Source organism: Gossypium hirsutum, chromosome A05 (assembly GCF_007990345.1).
Source record: "Gossypium hirsutum isolate 1008001.06 chromosome A05, Gossypium_hirsutum_v2.1, whole genome shotgun sequence".
Classification (NCBI taxonomy): Eukaryota; Viridiplantae; Streptophyta; class Magnoliopsida; order Malvales; family Malvaceae; genus Gossypium; species Gossypium hirsutum.
The window spans coordinates 73,307,141-73,328,535 of NC_053428.1; the positions used below are offsets into that span (position 1 = coordinate 73,307,141).

Here is a 21,395-nt window from a genome sequence, read left to right on the forward strand (position 1 = left end):
TTTTATTGAAAGATAAAAGAAATATTAAAAGAGGACGTTCGTACCAAAAGGAAAATGAGAATGTTTCATATATTTTGACCATTGACCCGCATGGGTCTCTAGAAGACTAGACATACATGGTCTAGTTTAGTTAAAAACAATCTGACAATAGCTAGGTCTACCTTTAACAAAGATTTGTCCTATAATTGGTGTTTTCTTTTATTATTTACGAGAACTTATATATCCACTAGGGTTATCCATAGGACAAGTCTGGCTAAGGAAAAATTTAAGTTCATTTTATAGGCTTGAACCTAAAGTTTTATCGAGACTTCATCCAGGTAAAAAAGTTAAAATTTAAGTCTAGCTTATTCATATTAATTTTTTTATATAAAATAAATTTTAAAAATATAATTCTCAAATACACTAAAGAAATAAATGTTTTTTTAATTTTTTTAAAAAATATATATACTTAAACAATACTAAGATAAGTGTAACAATATAATAACAAAATGATAGTAAAACAATAAAAAACAGTCGCAAAACAATAATAACTTTTTTTTTGCAAATTAATGAAACGGGCCTATATTTTATTGGAAAATAGACTTAATTTTTTTTGTCGAAACTCATTTTTTGAGCATATATTTTTATTCAAACCCTCTCACTTTTCGAATGAGTCTTCGAGCCAAGTGACCCGACCCATAGACAAGTCTAATATCCGTCATGTTATATATATTTAGTATTTTTTTACTATATATTTTGTTAATATCAAATAATGATTGCGTTGATATTTAGTTTATTATTATTTAAATAAGTAGGATGGGAGGCTAAATGGGATAACATTATTATTGTGAAAATAAAATAAAATAAAATAAAGAACACATAGATTTTTACGTGGAAACCTTTTCGGGAAAAAAACTATCTACAAGCAAAGGAGAAGAAAATTCACTATGTCGAATTCGAATTAATTACAAGAGGAATAGACTTTGTCTATTTATAGGCTTGTAAAGACATATTCTAGTAAGATTGAAACACCTTATTCTAATCAATATCAAATAGATGAAATTTAATAAGGTTTAAAAAACTTTATTCTAAAATAAAATAAAAGAGGTGTAATTCTATATGGATTCTTCTTTTATTTTATTTTACCATTGTATTTTATTTAAATAAGGATTCGGGTCATTTAATTCTAAAAAATATTGAAATAGATTGTGCTTTGGCTTTTAAGGGCATCCATAGAGATCACAAAGAACATTCAAATAGAGACTTGATTTTACGTATCCAAGAGCTGTACAGGCGTGAGTGGAGAGTAATCTTTAAGCAAGTACCTAGAGAAGTGAATTCTACTACTAATATTTTAACTAACCTGATGAAAGATTCTCCTTTTGGTAGGAGTTTTTTTAATGTGGCTCATCCTACAATTGATGATCAATACCGAATTAATAGATATTTTCATTTATCAAACCCGAATCTTACTATTAATTTGTAATTGATTGTGTTTTTTTGTTGTTACCAAAAAAAAAATGATAACTAATGCAGTTACTTTGAAAAAAAGGAGAGTATATATTACTTTTATTTTGTTTGAAATCTTGATTTGAACGTTATTTTGATGATCTTGAAATCTTTATGCTATTAGTCCTCTTATTTTAGAGGTGCAATATAGCTGTATATTTTAGTATTTTCTTCATAAAATTAAAATTAGCATAAAAAGTTATCAACATTTTGATAAAATGATTTAAACTTTACATTTTAAAATATTTATATAGACTTTTAATTAAAAATTTGAAAAAATTAAAATAATGATAATAATATTTGTAATTAATAGCTTTGGCATTAATTGATATAGCTCGTAATACAAACTTTCAAATAATTTTATAAAAGAAATTCACTTAAAAAGCTGAAAATTTGGAACATTGCAAATTTTGTAAAAAAACAAATATGCCCTATTTTTAATAAATACACATGAGAAAAAGAAAACACAAATCAATTCCTCACATTGCCATCCCTAGAACCGAGTAATAAAAAGCTGAAGCTGATGATGAAAAAAGTAGAAGCCGAAGCTGTTGCGTTGATACTTTGGTAGAATAAAAATCGTTTTTGGAAATATCTTTCAAAATCCAAGACCATCCAAAATTCACTTTTGATTGGTGCCGCGCTGCATGGACAATGGAGCCACGCGGCGAAATGCTAGGCAAAATAAACGCGGTTCGATCGATCCTGCTTTAAATTTAAAACTGCCGAAGCTAAAATGGAATTTTTGTAAATAAATTTTCTTTTAACAAGAAAAACAAAACTGAAACATCATCCAAGCGAAGATAAATTGAATCCAAAGAACACAGTCCCATCCGTTTCATCGTCCATGGAAACGAAACGTCCCATTTAAACCCGATTGAGTGTTCATTTCTCTGAATCTACATTTCTAGAATTTTAAATTTTTTTCCTCTTCTTGGACCGGTGAGAAGAAAAAAAAGTGAAAGAAAAGAGAAGGAAAGGAGGAAGATGAGTGGATGGGGAACGCCGAGTCGAACAGTCACACTCGGACGGGTTCAGCCACAGGCACCTGCCCTCCGCACCATCTACTGCAATCACCGCGAGGCCAATTTCGCTCATAGATACAAGGTATTTATATATTTTATATTTTAGTTTCTGGTTTTGTTGGGAAAAATCCTCGTTCTTTCTTTTTTACGACGTTTTGGTTCCCTGGAAAATAGGAAATATAGTGAACTTGTGTCCATTTTTTATTGTTTACGAAACTAATGCTACCATCTGGAGGTACATGATTTAGGTTTCTAATTTTTTTAAACTAATTTTCTTCACTTTTGTTGGCTTTATTGTTAATGGTGCAATCTGCACTCTAGGCGCTAGAATTCTTAATTGCCTGAGGCGTAAGATGTATAATTACGATAATAAATTCTAAAAGCGGTCCAGTTTGTCCTCAAAAACATGCTTATTTTTTTTTAACTTTTTTTTTTTGTGGCTGGCCATTATGCATGATTTCTCATCCGAGAAGTGTTTCATGTCATCCCCTTTTTTATTTTTCACTAGGAAAGTTTCAATTAATGCAAAGAATGAACTTTAATTAGGAAAGATTTTTTTTAGCGTTTATCACCTTACAACAATATGCACTTAAGTGCATTAGGCGTGGGCCTGATCAATTATGCCGTGCTTAAAGGTTTTAGACGTTTTTCTTATCTAGCCTCAAGGGGAGTGCCTATTTCATGTTCTATCATTTCTAATTTTGAGTTTTGTGCTAGGAGTCTATGAGAGTGCAAATACAGTAAGTGGGTTTGGTATCATTCACGATGCTTATGAAGATAGTATTTAAGCATTTTCTTCAGACCACCAATCATTTCTGAGGATTGTCATCTATTGAAGCTTAAGTTTTATCTTGCGTTGACCTGTAATTGATTCAAAAAGTTCTACCAGCCTCCACTAAACTCTTTGTTTGACGTGTGAAATGTGCCATATACACATCTTTGGCTGCAGAAATTATTCGTTTTTATATTTGCAATAGGTTTATGTAATTTTGAGGTGAAATATGTTGTAATATTGTGTTTCATCTGGATAAATTCTTATTTTTCATTCATTATTTCTCTTCAGGGTTTGTCTTTTTTATTTATTGATTATCCAAAAATAATTGCTACCCAGAAATAGGAATTTCACTGCAAGATTCATTTTACTGAAGTTTCAAAAAGTAGTTTTCCATAGTTATTTGATGAGATTCCAGATATTAGTGTGACCATAATCTTTTGCGATCACTCTACTACTAGTTTCAAGCATGTCGTCTTGTTCATGTCATGCTTACATGGAGGAAGTCTAGTTGGTTACTCATTTGGAAAGTTCGATTATGATGCATGAGTAGATATAGAGGTGTATTTGTGTCATTTCTCAAAGCAGTTGCAGATACATAAGTTCTCAATGCTTATTCCATATATTCATATATATATATTGTATAAAATTGGACCATGATTAGATTTGCATTATTTTGTAAGAATGTTTTTGGGTTCTAGAAGTTTTGTTTGTATTTGTACTTTTGTTGCTTGCATCTGATTCGAGTATGACTTGGTTCTCATTAGTGTGGTTTCTATTATTCCAGGGGAATTCGATATCGACTACCAAGTACAACGTTTTTACCTTTCTACCAAAGGGGCTATATGAACAGGTAATCTTATTGGAGTTCTACAGAACTGAAACTGGTATATGGTTGTGTGATTCTTTAGGCATTTCTTATGATAACTTTTTACTGGTATATGGTTGGGAACACAATGGAAGATATGATATTATTTCTATTCTTGACTCAATCATGGTTCTTGTGGGGAGAATTTTACTCTTTTTCTTCGAGAATAATAATAAATGAAAAGTTATTCTGGTTTTTATCTCATCTTCCTTCAAGATTCTCCTTTTTCATATTTCAAAAAAAAAAAAAAAGCCCTACAACCTTTCCTAAAAACACTTTCAAACCTAGCAATCACATTTGTAGAGGCATGTGTAATCTTTTTACTTGTCACTTCAGATGTTTTAATCTTTGGTTTATAGCATACTGATATATTTTTTCTTTCAAGTGCTAAACAGCTTAATTTGGCTAATGCATGTTTAGTGGGCTGTACTATCTTAATGAGAAATAATACCTAGTAACAGTTTAAATGTTATCAGTTATTTTAAAAGGAAAACTTACCAAGTTTTGTTCCAATAAAGTATTCCATGTTTTACCATTTCTTCTTCAGGGGTTGTTCTTCTGTTAATTCCTGTTGACAATTTGAGGATGTTCCTACCCATCAATTATTTTTTGCATAGTCATAATGAAATAGTTTCTTTTCCCATTCTGTATGCTACTTCAACTTCCATATCTCTGACAGTCTCACTGTATGAACCATTATTTTTTGGGTCTGGGATGTGAGTTAGAAATCTTGCTTGATTAATGTTTTTGGCTACTTCTGATCCTAACAAAGTTCTGTTTTACTCTGACAGTTCAGACGGGTAGCTAACTTGTACTTTCTTATGGTGTCAATCCTATCAGCAACTCCGTATAGGTAACGTTTCCTACTGAATAGGTGAACTGAGTTTTGTTAGCTTTGTTAATTACAAAGAGAAGGTTTCCTGGAACGATGATAGTAAATTTGTTCAATGTCCACGGGGTGGTGCTCACTTGATGTAGGGAATGTGGCTTGGGCACAATTAAATTATTTCACAAACAGAATGAGAGTTATTTGTTGTCTCTGATCTAAAATTATTCCGCTTTGAGTTAAATATCACTAATATTTTATTGGTCTGATGTGCTTCATTTTATTTATTTTTTAAAATAAAAATAGATGTTGAAACTGAAAGTGTTTTCGGTGCAGAAACTGACATGACCATCTATAGTATTTTCTTTCAGTTTCCTGCTCATCTTCTGTTCCATATTGTTAAAACTCTATTCTATTATCATTTAAAGAAAAAAAAAGTATTCATACAGCTGTTTTAGTAGTCATGGTGCATGTTGAAACTTGAAAGTCCACCTTTTAGGGACAATTATCATCTTCTACCTTCTTCCATGTGCTCATTGATTGCATTTACCTCATCTTCTCCTATTGTGCTGCATGTGAAACTTCTCTTCCTCCCCCCCCCCTTTCTTCTGTTGTAAATATTTTGGTGCTAATGATTTGTAAGACAGAAGATTTTAACCAACTGATTCGTGTAAATGTGAACTCTTATGTAATAACAATTTTTTCTTGATGCAGTCCTGTTCATCCTATAACAAATATGGTTCCTCTGAGTCTTGTGCTTTTATTTTCTCTCATTAAAGAGGCATTTGAGGACTGGGTGAGTATTACATTGCATGCTTATTGTAGCATACCTTTTCTTCCTTTGGCTTGTGCCCTTATTGACTTTCTCATCTTGTCTTTATTTTTGGTTTGGGAGGTTTTTGGGCCAGGGATTAAGTTTCTGGAAGGTTTAGCTTGAGCATTGACTTTTTGTAACTTTGGGTTGAATGCTGAATTTCGTTCTTTCCCTTATCATATACAACAGCAACGTTTTCAGAATGATATGACTATAAATAACACTCTTGTCGACGTGTTGCAAGCACAAGGGTGGGAATCTCTTCAATGGAAAAAGCTGCAGGTTGGAGATATTATCAGGGTAAGCTTCTAAATTCCTGTTGTTGATTTGTTTCCTCCGCACAGTCAAATGGTTGTCTTAATTTGTTGTGCAACTTCACCCTTCTTCCCCCTCCCCTCTTCCACTATATATCTAGGAAAGATCTTCAAAAATATATTCTTTTCCCTTTGTGCGTTTCTCTCTCAGTTTTGTGTCATGAATGATTGATTGGAAGTTCAGGTGACCTACTGAGAGATTCTTTCTAATTGCTAATTCGTAGACATAAATTCAGTCTTATGGGCATATTATATGCATTTCCGGTTCAGGACTGTGTTTCCCCCACCTAAGTTCTCAAAAAGTACTGCTAATACTGCCTTCATGTACAGTTTACACTTGGTCAAGGTCAATCAATGACCTGTCATTGCCTTTTTACTTGTTTCTTATTTTTCCCTGATGATTTTTCTATCCATTTGGAGACTGAAAGTATTAAGATATTTGTCGCTTGCAGAAAATTTTCTTTTCCTTTTATATATATTCTACAATATAATCTTATTATCATGATTAAAGCTTACTGAGTTGATTTACATGGTATCACCTACTGAACAAATTTATGAAGATATTGTGAAAACTTTCCCTTTTTGCAGGTTAAGCAAGATGGGTTCTTTCCTGCCGATCTTCTTTTACTTGCTAGTACAAATGTTGATGGAATTTGCTACATTGAGGTAATTACCTTTTCTGGGTCTATTTGGAGCTGTTATTTTGTACTTTTTATTCTATTTATGAAAAGCCATTGCCCTTCTAATGTTATACCTCATTGAGTGATTTGTTCTTGAACTGAATTTTTTTTTAAAAAAATTTGTCCACAGACTGCAAATTTGGATGGCGAAACAAATCTGAAAATCAGAAAGGCACTTGAGAGGACTTGGGATTACGTGACTCCTGAAAAAGCATGTGAATTTAAAGGTTAAACCTTTTAGTTATGTCATATTTCCAACTTGAATGACTGATAAATCATAAATTAATTTTGTTCAAAGATTTCCATGATTTTGTCTGTTAGTTTACATGTCTTCAATGCTATTCTGCTGAGTGTATTAATAGCAGCACTAAGATAGTAGTCAAAGTCTGTTGGCCAAAAAAAAGTAGTTAAAGTCTTGTGATTATGAATTAATAAAATTAATTTCTTAAAGATGAAATTCACTTTCACTTTTTCTTGAAAATGCTTTTATATCTGAGTATCTGACTAGGATGGTTCTACCCATTTTATATCTGAGTATCTGACTAGGATGGTTCTACCCATGAGGCATAAGATTGTTGACATTGGTTATTGTTCATTTTTAAATATCTTCTGTATTCTGCTATTATAATATGTCACTTTCCTTCATATTTCTCACTTTAGTCTTCATCTCTTCCTTATGTGTTTCTTATTTTTAAAGAGAATATTAATTTAGAACAGAAGAAAAATTGTGAAAAGAGAAAATTTCAACTTTTCAGCAGCAATGAGGATATGGTGAGGTATGGCCAACAAATTGGAGTTTAAGTTAGTGCAGGAAACCCTGTTATTTGTTCCTGCTGGGGTTTGTGGAATTTTGCTTTTGCTTTGCCATGTCTAAGGCCATAGTTTTGCTAAGGCTTGATTTTATTTTATGTTTTTAATGTTCTTCATTTAGTTTTAACTTCTTCATTTTCTCCATTTTAAACACTTAAAACTACATACTTTTTCTATATTCCTTATTAACTTTTCATGTCTTTTTTTTTTTTTGTCTTTAACCTTGCTGCAATAAAAACCATTAGACAGTTCTATTATTAAAAAATTTAAAAGTTCTAATATAGAAAGCTCAATGATATAATATCCAATATCATCAATTACTTGATATCGAGTACAATGAAGGATTCCTTGGCTGCACTGCATCATTAAGTCTCTGGGAAGTAATTAGTGTATTTTCTTTTTTCTTTTTGTCTAACACTCGGAAGTGATGCTTTCAAAACCAATTTTTATATTTTCTTGTTTCTTCTTCTAAACTTCTAAATGGAAGCAATCTTTGTTAATTGCAGGTGAAGTTCAGTGTGAGCAACCAAACAACTCTTTGTACACTTTTACTGGCAATCTTGTAATGGACAATCAAACAATGCCTCTTTCTCCAAATCAGATTTTACTGAGGGTATTTTCTGAGTATCTTCCTTCCATCAGCAGTAATGTCATCAAGGCATGCACCTAGGTGTGCCTATACCTTTCCCTTGGTGCTAGACAACAAAAACACCTCAGACCCTTTTGGGTGTGGCGCATGCCTGGTGCGCCTGGATGTCCTATATTTAAGGGGACAGGCATCAAAAAAGCCTGCTTCATTGAAGTTCTCTCTGTTTCTTTTATTTTTCGCATTTTTCACTTGATGTACGTTCACTAGTGAGAGAGTTATAGTGTCACTCTCCATAAGGAAATAGTTTGTTTTGACTAAGAAAAAAAATGGTGCATGTATTGTAGATAAACTGTTAATTATACAAACACTCATAGAAAATCACATCCATGTACATATTGCACCTTTACTTCACTCAGTTGAGCCATTTTTTTTTTTTTTTGTACTTGCACCTGAGGCAATATAAGGGCTTGGTGCCAAGAGTCCATCTTGTGCACTTGACAACATTGATCATCAGCTGTTTACTTAACCTGTTTCCAGCTTATTTGTCCTGTTTTTCCCCGAGACTTTCTTATCACATGTAATGAATCTGAAGTTAATATGTTTTTTTTGGCCCTCTAGAATTTGTCAGGAACTTAATCTTAGTTCTTTTCCTCATTTAATTTGGCTGTGCTTTTTGCACTTGAAATTTATTACAATTCCAGCCAATAGTTTGTTGTTACATTGTTTTAAATTTCTGAGTCTCTTAATTTTCCTTTCTAATAATTTGTTGTTGAAAAACTGTATTTAATGTTCTTTCTCCATGGATGAAATTAAATAGAGCTGATATTTGCAATTTGATTTCAGGGTTGCAGTCTGAAAAACACTGATTACATTGTTGGGACTGTTATTTTTACTGGTCATGAAACAAAGGTTTGTTGCCGAAGTTTTATAGTATCTCTTATATTCAGTATGCTGAGACACTTAACATGCTGGAGTTTGTTGGTTCCTGGGAAATGTTTAATTATAAACATTTAAATGTGAAAAACCTTTTCCATTATATATCAAATCTCGACCTTTGATACTTAGCAACTGTGTTTTATCTTCCCTTTATCTGTTTGATCTACTAGTTATAGTTATCTGTCCTTTTTGTGGTAATTTGGGATGAGTTTGCAGGTTATGATGAATTCCATGAATGTTCCTTCAAAAAGAAGTACATTAGAGAGGAAACTTGACAAACTTATACTCGCTCTCTTTTCTACTCTTTTCTCTATGTGTCTACTTGGAGCAATAGGCAGGTGTGGGAAATAGCTGTCTGCAATAATATTACAATTTTAAGTGTTGTGGGATTTTATTTGTTCTCCCATATTTTGTTGATAATGATGTTCTCTGGTTTAAATGTTGCAGTGGTATATTCATTGACCGAAAGTACTACTACTTAGGTCTCAGTCAATCCGTGGAAGATCAATTCAATCCTAGTAAAAGATTTCTGGTACTATGTTCTTGTTGGTTTTAGGTTTCTCTCTCAAGCTCTCTCTCTTACATAGAAAAGATCGACTCAATTCTTTTTTCTGGTTGTACAGGTTATTATTTTGACCATGCTGACCCTACTCACTTTATACTCTACAATTATCCCTATATCTCTATATGTTTCTATTGAGGTCGGTCTTCCTTTTTTTTTGTTTATGTGGTTTCTTGCTTTATCAATGCACAAAGATTGCCTTACTGGATTTCACATAAAAATTTCAGACGATCAAGTTTATTCAGTCCTCTCAATTTATCAACAAGGACTTAAATATGTACCATGCTGAATCCAACACACCTGCTTCAGCTAGAACTTCTAATTTGAATGAGGAACTTGGGCAGGTAAGCATGTGCAAATTGGGCCAATTTGAATGAGATGCAGCCAGTTCTATTATTTTGTGTATTGAGTCTAAATCATTTTGAATTGCTGGTATGATTAGGTGGAATACATTTTTTCTGATAAAACTGGAACTTTGACAAGAAATTTAATGGAGTTCTTCAAGTGTTCAATTGGAGGTGAAATGTACGGGACAGGTATGACTGAAATAGAGATGGGTGTTGCTGAAAGAAAAGGAATAAAGGTTCAAGAGGTAGTCCCTTCCATATCTAATTATAAAGCAACTAATATTTGAGCTCTTTGAGTAAATTTACCTATTTTTCATGGAAATGATATTCTTGTTCTTATAACATCTTTAGGCGAAAACATCAACCAATTCACTACGGGAAAAGGGTTTCAATTTTGATGATGTGAGGCTTATGCAAGGAGCTTGGAGAAATGAACCTAATCATGATGCTTGTAAGGTAGGTTATGGTCTTTGCCTCTTTTGCAATAGAATTTGGTATTTAATATGGAATGTTTATTAATAAATGGCTTTTACTTAACTAAAGGATGCTCTGTTAAAAGCTTGTTTCCATCTCAGCTCTTTTTTTTTCTTTTTTTCTTGTTTTAAGGGCAAGAATAAGAAATCTATTTGTGATTTTAAAAGGATTTTGTGTTTGATAATAATATTTGATATTTGTCTTATCCATTTGGATTTTTAAGATGTTTAGTCCAATTGGATTTTTTTAATTTGTATTTTTTAAGTCTATATTTAGGTAATAAAAGTCAATCTTCTGCATTGCAAATGTGGAGTTTGATTCTGTCAACAATAAAGCTTAGGAGATCTGCTTCACTTCATTTTATTTTAGAAAACTCATTTAGAAATACAAATGAATTGCAAGCTCCCAATTGCAACTACAACCTTAGCCTTGAGCTTGAGCTTGTGCTTGAGCTTGAGCTTGGCCTACTCGGGCCTGATATTTTGTGAACAATAAGAGCTTGTCCTCTATCGTTTCAGCTATATTTGAAGCTCAGATACATAAAACCTTAAGTTAACATGTTTGTAAAGGGAGCTTTGGTGATATACAGGTTTGCAGCCAGCTGTCCTATTTAATATTTGTCAAGGATCTTTTCTTTCTGTTTATATATGCATTGTTTTTTTCTTGCTTGGATATTGGGGAATGACTGTATTGAGAAATGTTGTGTATTGATTTATGGCCTGCATAAGCAGGAATTGCAGATGAATTGTTTCTAATGCAAGAAAGAGTAAATCTAAGAATCATAGACTAATTTCACTTTTGGACAACTCTCTGCTGGATCTTTTTGTGGTTGTAATAATCTTTTTTCCTACGGGTGTGGGTCCACTCCGGTTTTTTTTCACCCATTAATATCCAATGCATGTTTAATTACCATTCACAAGTTGATTTTCACATTTAATAGATGGATCCTACATGGTTCCTACACATTTGAATGACGATAGCCATTGTATTGGATATTAATCGATGAAAAAGTAATAGAGTGGATCTTAACCCTTTTCCTACTGTCATTCAAGGCAGTGGTTTCTTTTAGTGGTTCCTGATGATTTTTGGTTCATGGTGTTTGTCTGATTCTAGGTGGGAATTAATTAACTTCTTATTGATGTATTGGATGACATAGCATCTGAGTTGTTGTACCATTATTGGATTAGCATTACTGTTGCACTTAGTAATTATAAACCAATGATTCCAAGTTCTGACATTGCATGACCTTCTACCTGTCTTGTTTTTAGTTTATCTATTAAATGCTGAATAAAAAAAGAAAAAGAAAAAGAAACTAAGTGGTGAATTTTGTGCGTGCGTGTGCCTACATGTGCTACACAAATGTGCGTGTTAACGAAATAGGCAAAATATGTACTACTAAGTGAGTTACTGAACCTAACTTGTAATACTGGGTGCCTTCTCAGTATGATCATCAAAGCGGCAGGTGTTTGTACAAAAATGGAGGTTTCCTTTTATGTTCCTGTTTTATTCATTTGTAACGGACTTAGTTTAGAAGGATGCAGAAAAACATGATCGATATTCAACCTTCTTTCTTTCCATTTGGATTTACCTGTATGGATTTCAAACCTAATAATATTCTATTGCTGGATACCTACCTAGGAATCATATGGTGACTACAGCATTTTAAGGCTTTGTTTATCCTGTGCTTGTTTTCCAGGAATTTTTTAGATGCCTTGCCATATGTCACACTGTGCTTCCTGAAGGTGAGGAGACCCCTGAGAAAATCAGATATCAAGCAGCATCCCCAGATGAAGCTGCTTTGGTTTTGGCTGCAAAAAATTTTGGCTTCTTCTTTTACAGGTTGGTGATGCCCTTTGTCTCATTGAGAAGCAGGAGTTATTTCTTTCCCTTTTTCTTTTCATAACAATGGAATTCCTATAAACAATTTATAGATTCAATTTGATTCTGAGTTTGTTTTATTCTGTCTGCTTGAATCTATTCTAGATTTTTGACTGCATGTTCTTTTACAACTGAAAATTGTTGGATTTATCCCTTATCTTCATGTTAATGGAGGCAGGTTTTTTGAAGTACATAATATCTATCTTGATGTCAGTGGAGCTTTACCAAGCAAACCAGATATATTGAGCAATCCACATAAATTTATTTCAAGATCTAATGGAAGGGTTTAACATTTTCCCTAGGTTGTTTTCTTTTTCTAGAAAAAGGGGGAAAAGGGTTCGTGAAAGCAGCATAACTTCACAATTTATTGGTACTAATTGTAATTGATTTAAATTACATGGGATATTCCAACCCTCTAGTTCCTTTTTTCTCTTAGGTTCATCACATTCATCACTTTCTAATTGATCGGTGGTAGAGGAAATGATTACAAGTTTATTTTTTCGTAATGATTATTTGTTTCTGTGTTGGTGCAAATTAGTTGAGGATGTTACTCTTGCTGCATGGCTTTAAAAGCTTGATTTGATGTTCTTTCTTTGCAGGCGTACACCTACGATGATATATGTTCGTGAATCTCATGTGGAGAAGATGGGTAAAACCCAAGATGTGTCCTATGAGATTTTAAATGTTCTTGAGTTCAATAGGTCAGGATGCATCCTTCTTTATAGCTTTAATTAATGGGTGCATTCTGGTCAGCACTAATGTTTATGCATTTTTGCATTAAATAGTACGAGGAAGCGACAGTCTGTTGTATGTCGTTATCGAGATGGCCGACTAGTTCTTTTCTGTAAGGTAATAAGTCTTCAGAACTTCCGAACAGGATGAGATTATATACTGTTTTTCTGGCAAGAAAATGACACTGAGCTAGAACAATGCTTTTCACAGGGAGCTGATACTGTCATTTATGAGAGATTGGGGACTGGAAATGGTGACTTAAACAAAGTGACCAGGGTTCACTTGGAACAATTTGGCTCAGCTGGATTACGTACCCTTTGCTTGGCCTATAGAGATCTAGCTCCTGACTTGTATGAGAGCTGGAATGAGAAATTCATCACAGCCAAGTCATCTCTACGAGATCGTGAAAAAAGGTTGGATGAGGTATGTTTTGTTATGTGATGGTTCGCATGTTTTGTTTAGAGAAATTTGATCTTTTCATGAATGTTGATTTCTTATTTAGTCTTAATTAAAAATGAAGGTAAAAACACATGTTCGGTCCCTCTCAAATTTCAATGCTGAGCAAATTAGTCCTTTTTAAAAATTAATCAATTCAATCAAAAGTGAGCAACTAAGGACAATTAATCTTGGTGTTGATGTTTTCTATCAATTGTACATGATTTTGATTGGTATAATAACAAGTTTAGCCCACGATGTTTATATATTGTGTAAATTTTGACAAAATGGGTAAATGTTATGGGCTAAATTTGTTAGATTAGGACCAAGTTGACACAATACATAAATGTTGTGGGCTAAATTTATTAAATCAAGACCAAATTGACATATTATGTAAAATTTGAGAGCTAAATTTGTTATTATATTAATGATTATTTGTCCTTAGTTGCTCACTTTTGAAATTGATAGGGATTATTGCTTTAATTTCTTTGAGAGGGACCAGTTTGCTCAATATCGAAATTGAGAGGGACCATAGAGGCAGATATATTAGAAAAGCCCTTGTAAATAAACCCTTCTGCTTTTATTGTACCTAACTAGGCCCCTACTCTTTTATTTTTTATCCATGAAAACCCTCAAATTAAAATCTGTTATCTTCTCAATCAGTTGGCATTTCATACTTAGAGGTTGAAGTAGCACATTAATATGGCCAAGTTCTGACTTGGACAAACACACAAAATCTAAAAGAATTTATAATATATATTTCTTTTCACAACAGAAATATTGGAAGCCAATGCAGCTTTACTGTTATTGAAAAGTTGAAAGGCCTTTATTTGTGGAGGTACTTTAAATGATTATTTAATTTATCATATTTTTAAAACTTATGCAGGTGGCTGAACTCATAGAGAAGGAACTCATTTTAATTGGTGCAACTGCAATAGAAGACAAGCTTCAAGAAGGAGTGCCAAATTGCATTCAGACTCTTTCTAGAGCTGGAATTAAGATTTGGGTGCTAACTGGGGATAAGATAGAAACTGCAATAAATATAGCTTACGGTAAGTATTTAAAGGAGATTAGTTTTCCGTGAAACCTGCCTTGGAACTGTGTGTTCATTCCTTATATTGTTCATGATCTCTTCATTTTCTTTATGATTTTAATAACTCTGCAGCGTGCAACTTACTAAACAATGAGATGAAACAATTCATTATCAGCTCTGAAACAGATGCTATTAGAGAAGTTGAAGAAAGGGTAAGCATTTTGTACGAGTCTTGTTAATGTACTATGATATAAACTATTAATTGCAGCCATGATTATTCGTAATCGAATGCCTATTATCAGGGGGACCAAACTGAAATTGCACGCTTCATGAAGGAGGAAGTTAAAAAGCAACTGAAGCAGTTCCTTGATGAGGCACCACAATATTTTTGCTCACCCTCTGGACCAAAATTAGCACTTGTTATAGATGGAAAGTGTCTGATGTATGCTTTAGAACCAAGTTTAAGGATAATGCTACTCACTTTAAGCTTGAATTGCTCTTCAGTTGTTTGCTGCCGAGTCTCCCCTTTACAGAAAGCACAGGTTGGTTATTGATGGCAACTGTACTGAAACATATTAATTTTTCTCAGTAGTGTACATAAAAAGTTTGCGCACAAAAATGAAAAAGGTTTTGCAGTAAATTGATGAAAATTTAAATGCCTTCATAATTATCTAATGTACTTGGATAAAATTACTGCAATTGTTATGGTGTATTATTTTAATTCAAGTCTTGCATTATTGACAGCTTAGTAGAATTGGTGCATTACAGTATTCTTCAGAAAAATTTAAAATAATCCGTGTTTTAATAGTGGTTGGTGTGTTAAGCAACCCTTTGCTAAACCAATATTTCCCTTTGTTGATTGATTACTTTAACGAGCATTTCTTGAGTGCTGAAGTTCATAAGAATTTTTTGTCAGAATTTCAGCTTTTTCCATTTCTTTAAACCAACATTCATAAGAATTTCCCCTATATTGTATTTCAAACCTTTGGAAGGAGAGAGAGTACATGTGGTTAGATATTTCTTGTAGAGGTAACATCTGAAATTACTTTTGGCGCTTGCAGGTAACAAGTCTGGTGAAGAAAGGTGCACGTAAAATTACACTCAGTATAGGTGATGGTGCAAATGATGTTAGCATGATTCAAGCTGCTCATATTGGTATTGGAATTAGTGGGCTTGAGGGGATGCAAGCGGTCATGGCTAGTGATTTTGCAATTGCTCAGTTTCGGTTTCTTGAAGATTTGCTCCTTGTGCATGGACGTTGGTCTTATATTAGATTATGCAAGGTTCGACTTTCCTCTTCCTTTAAAGGACGTTTTAACATTTTTGGTTGGTATTATGCATGGGTTTTCGTATGATCTTTAGCTTATGCAAGGTTTGACTTTTTGATGTCCAAGACATTTTTAAAATTTCTGGTCGATGATATTTATGGTACTTCCTTTTGCAGGTCGTGATGTATTTCTTTTACAAGAACCTTGCGTTCACTTTGACTCAGTTTTGGTTCACCTTCGGTACCGGATTTTCTGGCCAAAGGTTCTATGATGATTGGTTCCAGTCATTGTACAATGTCATATTCACTGCACTACCAGTGGTTATTGTTGGGCTCTTCGACCAGGTACTCCATTCATTCCAATTTATTTCTGATGGAATCTTGTTCTGCCTGTTTATGCAAATACCTTGCTTGTTATCCAGGATATTAGTTCATCCCTTTCCAAGAAGTACCCTGAATTATATAAGGAGGGAGTAAGAAATATGTTTTTCAACAGGAGAGTTGTCGCAATATGGGCCTGTTTTGCAGTGTATCAATCTCTAGTCTTCTTTTATTTCGTATCTCTTTCAAGTTCAACGAGCAGGGATTCAGATGGTAAAATGTTTGGTCTTTGGGATGTCAGCACGATGGCCTTCACATGTGTAGTAGTAACTGTTAATTTACGTCTTCTCATGATGTGTAATTCTATCACAAGATGGCACTACATTAGTGTTGGAGGAAGCATTATAGTGTGGTTCGTGTTTATTTTCATATATTCTGGTATTATGACTCGATTTGATCGCAACGTAAGTCACAAATCATGTTTCATTATCTTCCTTTATCCATTTCGATTCGTGAAATGCAACTTCTTGACTCAGTTGGCTACTGCAGGATAACATGTTTTGGGTCATATATGTGTTGATGAGCACATCCTATTTCTACGTCACTCTTCTTCTTGTTCCAGTTGCTGCACTTCTCGGAGATTTCCTTTACCTTGGGTAAGAATGTGACAACTTTTAGCACTCTGCTATAATGTATTTCTATGTTTGGAGTTGGTTGAGTACGGATTTGTTCAACTTTTAAAAAGTTTTTTATGTATTTGGAGGGGATCATATCTGCACACCAATGTCTTAATATATGTCGGATATGGATGCTTAATATATTATATTTGATGCATGATGGAAATGCTTGCTCATGCTCCAGTCAGGGCCTTTTCTTTGTTAAACATTTTCCTTTACTTTGTTTTTCAGTGTGCAAAGATGGTTCTTCCCCTATGATTATCAGATAGTTCAAGAAAGTCACAAGGATGATGCCGACAGCATCAATAAACCAGATTCACAAGAAACAAAAGAACACCTTACACCGGACGAGGCAAGAAGCAACGAAATATCTCAATTGCCGAAGGAAGTATCGAAACACAGTGGATTTGCATTTGATTCACCAGGTTATGAGTCATTTTTTGCTACACAGTTTGGTAAATATGTTCCACCCAAGGCATGGGATGTTGCTCGGAGAGCTAGCATGAAGTCGAAGTCAAAACCAAAATAAAAACGAAAACAATTGATTGCCCCTTTTTTTGATAGTCTAACCGTAGAAAATCTGTAAAATAATTAGTCCATTTGATGTAGGTTCTTTTTTAATTGTTTGAAAGCTAAATCAAATATCAGGTTTGACAGTATGGGATATGGATGTACAGCTACATTAATAGACAAAAAAAAAATTTAATTTTCCAATTTTAGGATAATATCTCTCATTTTTCTAAAAAAAAAATGCAAATATGTTTTCAAGATCAAAGAATGGGTGAAGCCTGAACTGACTTAGAGGATTTATAAATCATTGTCAAATTATAACTTAAAAAAGAAGTTGACAAGTAATTGAAAAAAATGAAAACTACCCTGTGAATGAAAAGAAAGATTTGCTACTTTTGATAGAAAAATGATTCCACGTGGAGAAGATTAATGGCATCGGATGCCATTATGAAATAAATGGCATTTAATTTTTTCGGGAAAATAAATAAAGATTGTTCATTTCATCTGGGTTTTAATAAAATTAATCACAAATTTTAAAGTCTACTATCTAACAAATTTAAAAATTAATATACTATGCTGCTTGTTTACAACAGCAGGGGACGGAGGTTGAAGGTTATGCGGTTGTGGAGGAAAGGTGGCAACTGCCTGACACAGGTCTGATGCGACTCTACAGAGTGAATCGTCCGATTGGAGAGGTGACAAGGGACAGGGAGGGTCGATTGCTTTGGGGATATACTCGAAAGGTTGGAGTGTCCGATACTTGAAGAAGCAGAGTTATGGGGAGTATTGGAGGGCATTCAAATTGCATGGGAGAAGGGTTTAAAAAAGTTATCTTAGAATTGGACTGTTTATAAGCTCTTAATATTTTCAATGGTCGGGATCTAGATCAAGGTCTGTCAAGCTTGAGGGCTAAGGAAATTATGCAACGGATGGAGGGTGTCTGAGTGCAGTATGTTGGGTGACAGAGGAATCATGTAACGGATGATACGGCAACCTTAGTTATGAGAATACCGGTTGACTGGAAAGTGTTTGAAAAGCCTTGTTTTGTTGTATCTGATTTAATCCTAGTAGAGAACCAACGTATGGTTGTTGGTATTAAACATTAGTTATTATTGGTTTAGTTCTGTTGTACTCTCTATTCAATAAAATAATAATATACTATACAAGTTTTGCTATCATATACACATTTGTATAATTACTTATGGATTTCAACATAATCTCGTCCAATATTTTTATATATGTCTTTTACGACTAGATCAAAAATAAAAACTTAAAACTCTAATACTAATATAATTATCACGTCTCATAATCTATTATGTAAAGATAATGTAGAATTAAAATAGTAAACTTATAATACAGTTTGATACAAAATCACATGATCAAAATTATTCAATTCGTTATTGTCTAAAATATTCTTAAATATAGAGATATTCAAGTATTGTATTATTTGAAGAAAATTTGTTATTATTTATATTCGAAAAAAATAATTCCAATTATTCTTATCTTCAATTGAATAATTGAATATCATTCTTTATTTATTTAATGGTTGATGGCCTAATGCCATTATCTTTTTTTCATTCCTAATGGCTAAAGGCCATTACCATATTTTTTTCAATGGCATTTACGCCATTATCACTTAAAATGGCTACTTGCCATTAATGATGGAATTAAAATCATCTTAGGCTCGAGATTTTCAGTATTACATGGTGAAGAAGGAAATGGAAGATTATGCTAGAATCATTGAACAAAAATGGTGTGAATTTATGGAAGACGAAATGGAGGGGATGAAGTGAAACGGCTTAGGGGTGAGCAAAACTTGATTCGACTCGAAAAAAATAAAAAAAATATTCAAATTTCTAGTTAAACGAATCGAGTTATTTGAGTTAACTCGATTTTTTTTTAGAAATTTCGAGTTCGAATCGAGTTCAGTTTTCGAATTCGAATAATTCGAATATCAAACTATAATATTTTACATTTTTACCCTAAACTTCCAAACCTTGTTACTTTTCCTTCAAAACTTTTACTCCTTCCCACTTTCTCCCAAAACTTTTACTCCTTTTCCATCCCAACCCCCCAATCTACCCATAATCCATTTCCCACCAAAATTTTACTATCCCATTTACTTTTTCTCAAAATTTTACTCCCAAAAACCCTCAAAACTTTTTATTTTCCCCAAAATTTTTACTTTCTTCCCATCCCACCTCCCATCTACCCAAACCCACCCCCCCAATTTGTTTAAATATTTTCCCTCCAAAATTTTAATCCCTTATTTATTTACTTTTCCTCAAACATTTAATCCCTAAAACTTTTTATTTTCCTCCTAAACTTTTACTTTCTCAACCTTTACTCTCAAATAAAAAATCAAAATTATCCAAAAAAATCACTAAACATAAATAGTAATAATTTTATTTATATCTACTATTTATATTATTAAATTAAATTTCACATTTTATATTATTTATATTATTGAATTGTTTAGTCATATTGAATATTTATATTAAAATTGAATTATTAATTATGCCTTTAAATATTCATGTTAAAATTTTATATTGGTATTAATTTCACATTTTATCTTTAAAATAACTTTTATTAAAAAAATCACATTTTTACATTTAATATATTTTTTAATTCCAAAATATATAATGGCAAGAATTTGAAGATAATTGAAACAACTAAGCAAGCAAAAAAGCTAACCTGTATATAAAAGTTTAATAAATAAATTATGAGGTGATGAAAGTTAATAAAAATTTTGATTAAGGTAGACAAATTTTATTACGATAGGTGACAATGGTTACAAGGACCCAAAATTATTTTTTAAAATTTAACTCGAACAAATATATTCGATTCGATTCGATTCAAATTTCATCTCATTCTACTCGATTCGAGAAAATTTCAAATCAAATTAGGATGATAAAATATGATTCGTCAACTCGATTAACTCAAAATTTTTTCATTCGATTCGATCGAACGCTCACCCCTGGAAAGGCTGACTTAAATGGCAAAAAGAAGCAGGTGGTAAAGACTGGGCTAGGGAGCACGAAAGTGAATAAATCAGCTGGTGGAAGTGGGCCGATTTTGATGGACTTGGGAGAATCAGATAAAATGATGGGTAAAAAAACCAGGAGTTTCAACTAGGCTGAAAAATGTTGGTTCGGTCTTTGGGCCGAAAATGGATCATTCGGCTGGTGGGAGTGGGTCAACTCTACTAGATTCAAAAAAACGTTGAAAGAAGGTTGGATAAGGATAATATTTCTGTTGTTAGACTGGAAAATGACGGTTTGACCACTTTTGCTGAAATTAGGGACAAACCCAAAGGGTCTCTTCATGTGGAGGGATACTCGAGAGACTCTATCCTCAACTATTGTAATGTGTCTTCTTTCGGTATGAGTGGTCTGGAAGCCTCTATTCCTTTAGGTTCAGTTACACACTTTAATCTTATTTTTTGTTGAAGTATCTGATTTTTTTTTCTATTAGTCTAGATGTTTTAAAACTAGGAAATCATTTGGTCGTCACCTTTAAGGAGAATGATGTCACTCATAATATTGGTAACACGAGAGGCATTACTCTTGGAGGGGGAATTCAGGTTAAGCATAGTAATAAGGGATATGGATCTGGTAGAAAATCTGGGTCCAACCGTAATGAAAGGAAGTTAAATAGGATTATCAGGGAATGTGGAGATCATTTTAAGTTAGTTGGTTCTGCTCGTGTACCTCTTTTTGATACAATGAACTCCATGGTTGAATTAATTAATTCTTAACTTGAAAAGGAATTGGATAAAGCTAATCCGAGCATGAATGGCATGCGGGTTGATGAGTCGGGAATCTTCGAGCAGAAAATGGTTAGTTCCTTTATTTTTTTCTTTAAATTATGAATATGAATTTGTTTATATTTTTGTGGAATTGTTAGGGGTATGCTAGTGTTAAGTTCCTTCGCATTTTTTGAGAGTATAATGTGGAGTTCAAGTCTGATATTGTGAGTCTGCTAGAAACACAAGTTAGTGGTGTTAAAGCAGATAAAGTCAGCTAAATTGGGCTTTT

The 21,395-nt window shown here is 33.0% G+C and overlaps 1 protein-coding gene across 1 annotated transcript; it reads left to right on the top strand.

Moving 5' to 3' along the window:
- Positions 1-2,112: 2,112 nt before the first annotated feature.
- On the top strand, positions 2,113-17,562 carry LOC107959952 (phospholipid-transporting ATPase 3). The gene is made up of 27 exons (XM_016896124.2): positions 2,113-2,595; positions 4,073-4,138; positions 4,945-5,006; positions 5,694-5,775; positions 5,983-6,093; positions 6,696-6,773; positions 6,918-7,014; positions 8,104-8,210; positions 9,030-9,095; positions 9,339-9,460; positions 9,570-9,654; positions 9,746-9,823; positions 9,912-10,028; positions 10,127-10,276; positions 10,383-10,487; positions 12,202-12,344; positions 12,983-13,084; positions 13,169-13,232; positions 13,326-13,538; positions 14,437-14,602; positions 14,716-14,795; positions 14,886-15,125; positions 15,645-15,866; positions 16,028-16,195; positions 16,273-16,635; positions 16,721-16,827; positions 17,080-17,562. Exons 1-27 carry the CDS (start codon positions 2,476-2,478, stop codon positions 17,375-17,377), a joined length of 3,612 nt encoding a protein of 1,203 aa, XP_016751613.2. The 5' UTR covers positions 2,113-2,475; the 3' UTR covers positions 17,378-17,562.
- The last annotated feature ends 3,833 nt before the right edge of the window (positions 17,563-21,395 follow it).

Excerpts from the sequence above, each read along its gene's own strand:
- LOC107959952 (XM_016896124.2), top strand. The coding sequence starts at position 2,476 with ATGAGTGGATGGGGAACGCCGAGTCGAACAGTCACACTCGGACGGGTT. Across the intron at positions 10,277-10,382 it reads AAGGAATAAAGGTTCAAGAG|GCGAAAACATCAACCAATTC; the intron begins GTAGTCCCTTCC and ends TAACATCTTTAG. Across the intron at positions 15,867-16,027 it reads CTTATATTAGATTATGCAAG|GTCGTGATGTATTTCTTTTA; the intron begins GTTCGACTTTCC and ends TTCCTTTTGCAG.